General features: G+C 41.7%; 1 protein-coding gene across 1 annotated transcript; it reads right to left on the reverse strand.

Annotated features, from left to right (window-relative positions):
- Positions 1–1418: 1418 nt before the first annotated feature.
- On the reverse strand, positions 1419–11037 carry LOC104526978 (unconventional myosin-VIIb; the record flags this gene model as incomplete). Its single annotated transcript, XM_010170572.1, has 10 exons — positions 1419–1502; positions 2277–2396; positions 3119–3202; positions 3911–4027; positions 4881–5066; positions 5522–5625; positions 6767–6854; positions 7754–7867; positions 8003–8108; positions 10882–11037. Coding segments are annotated over 10 exons (1159 nt in total), but the record flags the coding sequence as incomplete, so codon positions are not given.
- Positions 11038–11598: the final 561 nt, after the last annotated feature.

Here is an 11598-nt window from a genome sequence, read left to right on the forward strand (position 1 = left end):
ACTATTCTGACAAGTGTGGCACTTACTTAGATGCACAAAGAGAGTGGGGCTCTTCCCTGCCACCCATGTACAAAACTCCCATTAGTGTTTGAATTTCACACACACACATCTGAGGGAACAAGAGGACCATTGTGCATACATTGGCAAATTAGAGATCTAGCAGAGCTGCTTTTCCAGCACTGCCAGATCATGTCTGAAGGAACTTGGTGTAAATGCTTTAAGACATATCCGTGTTTCACTGTGAGCAAGGTCGGGCTTATCATTGAGGAAGGAGCGCTTGCTCTCTGGTGCAGTAAGCATCTAGGCTTACTGCCACCACAGCATATATGTGCTTTACGCACTTTGAGCATGCTCTAGTTCCTGTAGGACCGAAGTTGTGCCTTTACAAAGGTCTGAGAGATGAACAAATGCTGAATCAAATTTTACCACCCAAAAATGCCTGCTAAACAGGAAATAGAAAACTTAGTGAGAAATTAAAGCCATTATTCTTGTCTCATGAACGAATGTCTACATAACTCCAAGCTGAGAACATTTTTATAGAGCAGAAAAGTCTCTTTTCAACAGATGTCTGTTAGACTGAGTTCTTTGATTCTGATTTGCACTGAATAGCACATCTATAACTTGAAATAGAAGCAATTGATTAAAAGTAATGGATCCAAAATCCAGACTCATTTCAGAGTTTGTTTATGCTTACTAGAAACTGCATAGTAGAAAGCAGTTGTTAGTTTCCAACTGCATTACAAAATGGGGAAGAAAGAAAACTATTACATTTAACCAAGGCAGTGGTAAACCAGTGGACAGCCTGCTAATTTAGCAGCACACAAGAATGATAGTTCTATTCTCACAGTAACTGGCTGTCATAGTCTTCTGTAACTTGCAGCATATAATCTAGTGGTAAAAGGATGAAAACCTGCATCTTACCTTTCAAGGTGTCCAGTTATCCTACAACTAAAGGGCATTTCTCCACTCTTAGTATTACCAATAGGAGTTAAAAAATAACATTACCTTTGTTTGCAAAGACCCAAGGAGTTTATGTATTTGGTAAGAGTATATGCAACAAGAGAACATTTTCTTTGTGTGTCTCTAAGAATGGAGGAGATTGAGTACTAGAAGATGCTTTCATATTAGGGTTCCTTTGCCTCCTGCCCCCATATTACATTAAAATCCAGCTAAACTTTCTCTCAGTCCAAAATCTGAACGCAATTCTTATACTACATCTGAGATGGACAAGTGTTACAGATACTTGAAAGCACATGGTCACTTGAGCTTCTGTTGTAGTAATATTTCAGCAAGACAGTTTGTTCAGTGTGTGATCAGAAGATCATAATGATTCATATTTTTTAAATGACATTTCTTCTGAGAGGTGAAATTAACAGGTAGTTTGGCACAGATATAGGTCATGGGTTCTATTTCCACTCTCAGGCTGGGAGGTTCTTTTGCTTGTTTACAGCATTCATTAGCAGGCGTACATAGGATGTCAACAGGTCATCCATTTTGTAACCCTGTCAGAAAAGAAAAAAGTCTTAAGTCTCTCAAAGTGCTCCAGAAGCAAAAATAGCTTTAATTTCCTCACTGTTTTATCTTCTTCGTAGGTTCTTCCTTGCATGGACATCTCCTCTTCCAACAGCTATCACTGTTTTGATAATTATTTATCTATTCCTCCCTCTGCTCTTTCCTTCATAGGTTTACAAAACTTTACAGAGCATAGCTCTACTGTCTCCTTGTCTGTCATTCCATAGATTGAGATCTTGTACTTAGGAATCCAAGCTCTTCTGTGAGAGAAGTTAGCCCTTAAATGTTTTTTTGTTATTTTTAAAAATTTACCTTTAAATATCAATACAGTGATACTAGTCTGAGTCTGTGAACAATCTGAAACCAATTCTTAAAAAGGTGGTACCAGTCATTGAAAAGTGTAAGATCTTACAAGGATGGCATTACTGCATAGATGGATCAAACCATGCAAGACAAAAAGCCTCTTACCTAGTTTTGTGGGTAAGTGCCATCTTTTCTTAGTGTTTCCAACAGAATTTTGATGTATGGAAAGAATCTGGGAAAATACTATTTTTCCTTGTCTCTTTGACTTATATCTTTGCATCAGATGGCATTATATATCCCTGAACCAGTTCTAAATTGCAATTTTATTGACATAGCAATGAATGCTTTTTGTATCTGTGGTGGTTTTAACATCTGTTTTGGCACCATGGTTTTGTAGCAATTCTGGATGTAAAGGAAAAATTAGGAGTTTCTTGTGTATAAATTGACAAAACTTTTCTTACCAGAGATGTCTCACATAAGATCCGGTTTCCTCGTACCAGGTTCCCTATTGTCATGTGAAAGTATGTGCTCCCACTGCTCCAATTGGAGATTTTATTGAAGGGGTAGACTGTTAAAATTTCCTGTAAGGGGAAACAAACTGAGCTATAGAACATTTCTCAAATGAAAATGGGCTGTTATGTAAGAAAGCCTGTAGAGCTGGAGCATTCTTTTTCTTTCCCACTTCCTTTATAAACACCGTGGATCAAGGTAGGTCTTGCATCCAGACTAGTGGTATATTGTATTTTCACCAAGCAGGTGAGTCTCAATCACTGTAATGAGACTTCCTTTCATTATATATTGACCTTTGCCTTAGCATGCTGACATTATATTTACAATAATCTGAAACTTGCTGAATATTTGTTTTCTCATTAAAAGCAGATACGATATTCATAAATGCTTTTGCCTGGGAACTTGGTAAGACCAGACTTGTTTGGGTTAGAGAGCTGGTGAACTCTGTCATTTGACCTGATCTTTTAGAAAGCTTGGGTTTCTTGCAAAGCATTTTTCTGAAGTAGGTTCCCTAGTGCACCATCTGTCCATCTGCCTGATCTTACCACTTTGCCCAGGTCCATCATGATTACCACTTCTTTTTTCAGAGATGCTCTACAGTGTTTCTTTTCCAATGCAAAAAAACTGCAAATAAGTGATTTGAGGCAATGCCATTTTCTTCAGTTTCACACAGAAAATGAATAGAGGGACTCTGTCCTCTCCTACCATTCAGGGAGAAGGTCCTGTTGCTGTCCCTAAATTAGCTGGTCAATTGAATCCTTCCTTAGATAGACCCTTGAGAAGCAACTGTTACCTTTGTCTTCTGATGTATCAGTGAGACTCCTTGCTTGTTGATTGCAATCAGCACAATTTCTGGGAAATTTGGCTCCGAGGTTTGCTATAAATGAGTAACAGAGCAAGACAAGCAGAAAATGAAGAAATTATCTGTATCAGGTGCATAGTGACCTTTAACAGTGTCCAGTGCTGCTTGTTCTCTTTACCAAATAAACACTGAAACAGAAAGCTCTTCAATATTATGTAACTATTGCTAAGGATGACTTTTTTGACCATACATTGATGGCTTGAGCAGCTGCTACATAAAAGCAGAATCAAGTGCATTATTTCCTAGGCTATCTGATTAGGCTTAATGGTTGGTTGCAAACCACTTAAGAACCTAGCGAAGAGAAATTAAAGGTAGAGGTGGGAAATGATTCCTGGAGGTATCCACTGCATAATGAGAGGATTAGTACAGTTCTGTTCTGAGGGAAGAGTCCCCAGAGATACAGAATTTGGCAGCATTTTGTTGTGGAGAACAATGAGAGGACAATTAAGTATCTATGTAACTAAAAGCCCCCCCATCTACTACATAGTTGTAATATTAGGTATTACAACTGGAACAACAACATAGCCAGTAAATAACAGGCATAGTTCAGAATGGATAAAGAACCCATCTCCCCCCTTTCAAGGAACTGCGTTTTTTTCAGTAGATGTTTGGAATTCAGCTTTATAGTGTATTGTCACTTACACAGATAAAGAATTACATTCAGTTCATAGCCCCCAGTGCTGGTGTGCTACCAAAGCCATTCATACAGGCCTTTAAACCTACCTTCACCTCAAAGAAGGCTGATCCAAACGTTGGCCACCGGTGTATCATTTTCAAGAACGCAATCTTGGCCTCATCCACAGTTTTTCCTTCATGTTTGCTATATGCTGCAGTAATGCTCTTTTTATAAAAAAAGGATACAAAGCCTATTCAGTTGGAGAGAGGCAGGTTTCCAGTGTCCAGCATTAGCATTAAAGACAGCATCAGATCATCACCAAGATTAGTCATTTGCCCACAGCAACAGAAGACTGTGAAAATGAAAATAGCCTACCATGCCATAGGGCCAGGTGGAGCCAGAACCTCTTCAGTGTTCCTTACTAATGAGTTGGGTGAAGGAAGTCCCGGAGCCCAAGATAATGGATTTGAGGCCAGAGGGGCAATATAGGATGAAATAAAATTCAGAAAGCCAGTGTTCAACACCCACAGACATGTATCACGTTTTCTGCTGAAACATGTAGGGTGAAATTTTCTTCTGTATTTGAAATAGTGTCCCATGTTTTCCTTAGTGGAGTAAGTGACAAGTGCCTGCTGAAACTTTCTTGCCTTTTGGTGGGTAGAAGAGCCTTTTGCTGTGAGTACATGCACACAGTGCAAGGTGACTGATTTGCTGGCCAAACTATGAAATATTTAGGACACTTATTAATTTTCTGTTTCTCTACAAGATCCTCAAATCCCCAATCCCATCACTGACTTTCCTATCTCTACCTCTTCTTCGGGACACTGAAAATAGATTAGTATCTCCAAGAAAGATGCACATCTCAAATCATTCGTGCAGGCCTGCAGATATCTTCCAGAGCTTTGGTAGAGAGGATGCAAAAACTGAATTCTAAGTAGCAAAACAGCAACATCCAATAGCATCCCTCCTTAGTGTTTTCAAAGACTGTCAGATTAAAACCACAGTGTGGCTCCATGTCTTTCTTCTTTGATAAAGCTCTGTGGAAGTAGTATGAATACTGAAAGCTGATGTTCTTACCTTCTTCCACTCATCTGGTGAGATTGCTCGGAGCAGATTGTCTGGTACCAGCTCCTTCAGGATTTTGGGGATGGTTGCCAGCTGTGTGCGGTCATTGTTGAAGCGCACTTTATAAATCAGCCCTGCCAGCTGGACAGCTTCATCCTTGGAACACTTGTGGTAGCCTCTGAGGTACTTTGGCAACTCCTGGAAGAGACCAGCTCTGAATCAAGACAGAATTGGCTGAAGCAAACACTGACTTATGCATGCTAAATCTGTGAGGTCAGGATACAAGTCTCACCAAACGCAGTCCAAGGGCATCCTAAGAACTTTTGAATCTTTCTGGAGGTTCTCTGGATGATCTTTAAAGGTCCTTTCCAACCCAAACCATTCTATGATTCTCCATACAATTATGAGTAAGACGAGCACCTCCAGGGAAAAATTATGCTCCTTACATAAGCAGTATAGCTAAGGTGTGAACGCTGTGAGAAATAAATCTGCTCTTGAGGCTGAGCTGTGCCCTCCAGAGGCATTCTTCTGGAGGCTCTATAATGCAAGCCTTGCTGAGGGAGATAGTAATACTCCAGCAGGCTTACTTTCTCAGGAGTATTTCTTGGATCACATTGTTTGCCATTATTTTTATGCTTTACAGAGCTGGTTACCTGGTGGTAATGAAAAATGGAATCAGCTTTCAGGTCCTTCCCAGGAGTTACATTCAGCCACAGCTTTCTCATGAAGTATACCTCATAAGCCGCAGACATAGCCCCTAAGGAAACATCATCTTGTTAGTATTCGCTGTATCACTGTAGAGTTCTGCAGTTTTTAAATGGTTTGTAAGTTTCTTCAGCAATGTAATTCTGGTTTTAATAGTAACAAACAAAATTAGTAACAAAAAAATACAAAAAGCCATTTTAGATGACCAAGAAGGTTATTAGTTGTCAGTTCCTGGACACTGATCATGCAGCGATCTAAGGTGCTGGCTCTTCAGAGACAGAGGAAGAAGTTGAGGATAAAAGCAATATGAGTGTTTGTTATTTGTTGGTGCTTATGACAGCTGCCTGCTGATGTGCAGCACACCCGAATTCAGTTATATTGATGCAGGTACATTCCCTGATGGCTGTGTTTACAGAAATGAACTGTGATTTAGTGTACCCACATCTTTATGCTGTGATTTTCAGAGCTCCTAGCAGTTTCATCAGCTGTGGGGAGAAGAGGGAAGTTAGAAAGTCTTAGATATGTAGATAGTGCTTCAGGAAATTGAACCTCAGCTGTCCTGAAATAAGGAAAGGTCAGGATAAATTAATATGAAATTTGAGTGGAGTTTGAGTTTGATGCAGATTTCAAACTGTGTGTTATACATGGGGGTGAAATGCAAAGAATTGCTGTCATTAGTGTTGTATTGTTTTATTCTAACTAGTGTTCCCCTGGCAATATGACTTGTGCTTTGGTATCATCAGCTAATAATTTGACAACAATTTTCTAAACAACCCAAGGAATGGGACTGACACTGTGCAAAGAACCTATTTACATGTGTTGGCTGATACCTGATCTGGCAATGCATGAGCCTTGGACTGTGAAGAGAATCAACCTATCTAACTTGGATGCATTCAGCTGTGTGTTTTGGGTGCAACAGGTCAAAAAATATTTGGTGTCAAGTAGAAATTTCTGGAGAGATCTCCCCACAAAGATGTTCTGGTGTTTCTGATAGCCAGTGCTTGGCAGCATCAGGTCACTGGATCTTACTGCTGGTGCAGGCAGTAACCATGTGTGTGCAAACAAAAATTATATAATAAGGCTCTGCCACACACTTTCCAAGATGGAGTAAATCCTACTGAATAAATTTGCTGGTTTCCCCAGTTCAGCACAGCATGTCATGCAGATTCTTGCCATGCTGGCATTCTCCTTACCATCTTTCCCTGGTTTGTTCCTCCTGTTCCAGTCTGTCACCTGCCTTAGTGAGTCAAAGAAGTAGTCTGCTTCGTTCTGACTGATCACCTGGAAGAGGTCAAGCAATGAAGGAGGGAAAGGAAGGATTAGTAGATCATATAAAATACTGCCTGTGCCAACATACCCAAGTATTGGTCTGAATTTTCTTTCCCTGTCTACAGTGAGAGACCACAATTGTGGCAGAAAAGACAGAGGCAAGGCGAAAGAAGTAGAGAAATAGGAGGAGGAAGGCTCAAATGACTTGCATTTCATATGGGGATTTTTATTGCGTCTTCTGTTGCTTTTTTTCTTTCCAGCCTGCTTATTGAAGTCAAGCTGAAGATGCCTACCTTATTCTTAGTCACCTCCTCATTGTAAAATATTGCCACATACCAAGTTCCTCTTTTCAGGAACGCAGCGTGTTAGAAAATCCCCGTGCTTGGACTCAGTGCTGCTTTTGCATTGATCACAGTTCCAGAGAGAAGGGACCTCTCAGCAAGGCAGCCTACCTTCAGCTCACGCAGGGCAAGCTTCTGAGAAACTAGAGAGAAATTGACTGGTGCTGGTCAGCCACTGCTCTCCCTTATCTAGTGCATACTGTACATGTGCAGCACATCTCCTGGGCAAAGCCTGAGTGGAAAAGGGCTGAATCCAGCAGTATACATATATATATGCAATTTTCTACCATTCCAGCAGCTGCAAGAAAGCCCATGTCTTCTCTGCTTTTAGTACTACCTGTGTACCAGTAGATTGATAGAAACTCTGCATCTCTCTCCAGCCCCTTCAAGAGACTCAAAAAAATAATAGGTGCTAAAAGTTTGAGTCTAGGTTGTATCGACTCAGTAAGACAGAAGCAGTAATGACCTTCTCTTTTGTTTGGCTTCATATGTGGTTGTTCAGGTGGTCTGGTAAATAAGTAAGAGTGGAGGGGGGAATCTGGCAACCCTGCCATAGCTGAGAAGAGTTACCTTGTCTGCAATCTTCACAAAGAGGCTGAAACCTTCCCAGGAGCTCAGCTGCAATTTGGAAGCGATGTTCTGACACAGAGTACGGATTTTGGTGTTTGTTCCCACATCAAATGTCTATGAGATAACAAGACGCTTATTACAGAGAGGAGAGGAAGAAATGAGAACACTGAATGTCTTGAAACATGCTCCTGCATGAACACATCATGGCTGGGAAAATGGTCAAGGCTGGGAAAACAAGTAAGTTCTCACCTGTTCTGTTTCGTTGGGGAAGCAAATCTTGTGTAAGATCTTAGTATTGTTCTGTAAGATGGCCTCAACCTCCACAGGATGAGGTGCCCACTTCCTGGAGCCACTCCTGGAAAATGCCACCACCATCATAAGAGAGATCAGTGCTGGATGTCTAATCTTTGAGGAGCTGAACAACAGTATTCCATCTGAACAACAGACTCCATCCAAAAAGCTAGTACTGTGTGATGGAGTAGGCTCCAATGGACCTTCACCCCAGTGCAAATTCAGTGTATTAACAGCAAGAAACTGTTAATTTAGGGTCATATTAGTATGTGTGTTAAAAGGGTGTTCTACTCTGCAAGGAGGTTGCATGAATAAGGCACCTTCTTAGCCCGTACCATTACTCCTTCTATGTATTCAGCAACATTTTTCCTTATTGTTATTGAAGCGTGAAGATAATGGCCACAAGGAGAAATACATTTTATTTAATTCTTGCATCAGCAATAAGATGTGCATTCAGATACAAAATGAGTTACAGTTCAGGAGGCAATTACCAGAAAAGTTTGGAGGGCTACTAGAAGCATTACATTTTATATAAGAGCTGGCATGTAATCACTGACTCAAGAGGTGCTTAAGCTGTACAATCCCAGTTCTTTGAAATTATTCCTCAGAGCAGAGCTGCCTTTTAAAGCAAAGCAATTGGCCCTGAAGTCTGAGTCATGCAAAAAATTTGATACAGTGAGGACAAATCTAGCACATTACCTTCTGGGGCTGGTATTTTCCTGCCCTTAGTGGCACAGAGCAGACTGTTTGGAGATTTGTACACTGTAGCTCATGGGCTAAAACTCCTCTCTCTCTCCTCTCATGGGCTAAAACTCCTCTCTCTTCCTGAAACTATCTCTCAGGAAGAGAGCTTAGTCTGGCATCCAGCTTTAGTTGCATGGATTTGAAAACTATTTTTTTTCCATTAAATAAATTAGCAGTTCCATTTGGAGAAAGAAAACTTGACTGTAACTAAGTTGAACAGTATGTGCTTTGGTACTGTGCAGGCACTGTTAGGAGTGTGGACCTGCCCTACTCAGTCATCTGTTCCTGGACTTGCAGCAGAGGGAGGGCATAGGAGACCAAGGAAGTGCAGCAGCTTGGCTGGAGGCACAGGGCCATCTCTCCTCACAGCCTCAGCTAGGAATTCATTGCCAAGGCAAGATCTGCTTAACACCCATGTTTGCTGGTTCCCTGGCCAGGAGTCTGGGGATGAAGCTGTAGAGCTGTTTATGGAGGAAAAGATGTACCCAAGCACTCAGTTGGCTTCCACTCCAGGTATTGTAGGTCAGTCCTTTGAGCTGCCTGCTCTTCCCTTTCCAAAGACAGCAGGTTACTTACAGGGAGAAATTGGACTAGGTGATCATTGTAGGTCCCTTGCAACTGAAATATTCTATTCTTTCTATTCTGAGCAGATGTAAGTTTAATCTTAAGAAAAGAAATGCTCTTAGAAAACAACATTTGTCTTTGTTCTTCTTCCCATCCCCCAGCCTCCATATGTGGGGCAGTTTAGCAGATATAATTCTCCTCCCAAACAGCCCATTCTCCTTTCCCCTCCCCATTTTCCCACTCTAAAGAATTTCTGTACAGCTCAACAGGGCTTAAAGCGTGAATAGCACATGATACAGGGAGGCAGGAAATTTTCAGTCTTCTCCATAGAAAAAACCAATGAATAGCATTCCTTGCCATGCATTTTTCAGGCACTTCAAAGGCAAGTTCAATGTGCAGTGACATTTCCCCAGCAGTGCCAAAAGGTCCACTGCAAAGGGGGACAGCCACTGCGTTAGCATTCCCCTCGAGCATGGTCCACAGGGCTTACAGACCAAATGCAGAGCCCAGCTTAAGAGAAGGGGGAGGATGGAGGAGCTGGAGGGAGAAATCAGTGGGCAGCTTCCTCACAGAAGAGGTCTGTGGCAGGCAAGTGGTAACTCACAGCAGCATCAGAAGGGAGAAGGCTGGGGTTAATCTTGATACCAAAGCACTGTGTTCTCAGAGTGTCAAGCTGGGTAATTCCAGTGCCTGGAGGAATCTAAGGAAACCTTCCCCCTACAGTTTAATTGATCCTGCCTGAAAACCAGGTATCCCGTCACTATCTCTGGTCACATCAAGTTCCTTACATCAAGAAGTCATTCAGAAGGTTGGGAAACACTGTGAGCTGGAGGCCTTATTGCTTCTACCCTCACCAGGAAAGGGGTAATGCCTAGAGGACCGAGAAGTGCCCTGGTGTGAGCCGCCAGGTAAGTCTCAGGGCTTCGCTCATTTGGGTTTCCTCAAAGAACAGGAATTGATTGTGTTGATCCTCTCTTCCCAGCATGAATCTGCTATGTTTCACCACAGAAAACCACCAAAGCCACATCAGCACTCTGCAGATATCAGTGACTTCAGTGGTGCCACCTGTCTATGAGTAAAATCTAGTGTTTTTAGCTGCAAATGTGCAGCTCTGAGCTACTGATTCAACAAACTCAAGACTAATCTTCAGGCACATATAAGGGGTATAAGGACATGCTACCTCACCAAAGGAAAGCAAGGTCAGGACCACGTCAATGACAGCTCAGGACTTCATTTCAAGCTGTGTGCCCTTAAGTATGTTTGAAATACTCAGCTCTGGGAGTCAAGTGATGACATGTGATGCTGAAGTTTTAAAAATGTTGCTAACTCTGAAAGAAAAAGTGAAACTGTGACACAGACCTTTCCTAGCAATTCAAAGTTTGTGAGAGAATTAAGAATGATAGTTTAAAAGAAAAGGATGTAAAGAGAGGAAGAAAAGTAAGAGCCTCAATATTTTAGTCCATGTGATTTTTTGGCACCTGACTAACAATTCTTGAACAGTTTGGGCTGGCTATATTACTGGCTATTACCTCATCACTCTCTGAATCCTCCGGCTGCACTCCAGGGCCAGTGTCTCTTTCTGACGTGTCTCCATGAACTTCTGGGCATGTTTCAGCAGTGACTTGCTCGGTGGGAACAAGCCAGTGCAGAGCCAAAAGAGCTGCCAGCCCTTGGTCATGCTGTACCTGTGAACACAAAGCAAACGGTTCTGCTATAGCCACAGATAATTCTTTGTCTGACCACACACACCAGCTATGGGGATCAGAAACGCACTCCCATCATGGTATGTTGTGCCATTCAGCAGAGAGCTGCAAATCAACAGAGCCTTCACATAAGATCTGGCAGCCGTTTGCTGTGCAACAACCACAGCCCGTATGTGAAGACAATGCTAAATCCTGGCTGATAAATATTTATGACAGTTACAAATCTCATGAATAAATATAAGCTCCAGTTTAACAATCATTTTGGCAGCAGTGATCCTAGTGCCATCCTCTTGGAAAGCCACTGTCAGTTTGCTGTTCAAGCTCACATTTATTTGGATTGTTCTTTATCAACTCTTTGTATTCACCTGCTCTCTGTGCTATCCAGCTTTGCTCACAGCAGAAGCACTTTGCTTGTAATTGACTTTCCCTTACACACGCTCCTGCTCTGAACAATGAGCAGGTAGATGACATCGTGTAATGAGGTAGTTACAGTTCTTAAAAACTCCAGATCAAGTTTGTACAATTTTCAGGCAGAAAGCCAGT

This window comes from Antrostomus carolinensis, unplaced genomic scaffold, assembly GCF_000700745.2.
Source record: "Antrostomus carolinensis isolate BGI_N321 unplaced genomic scaffold, ASM70074v2 scaffold45086, whole genome shotgun sequence".
Lineage (NCBI taxonomy): Eukaryota > Metazoa > Chordata > Aves > Caprimulgiformes > Caprimulgidae > Antrostomus > Antrostomus carolinensis.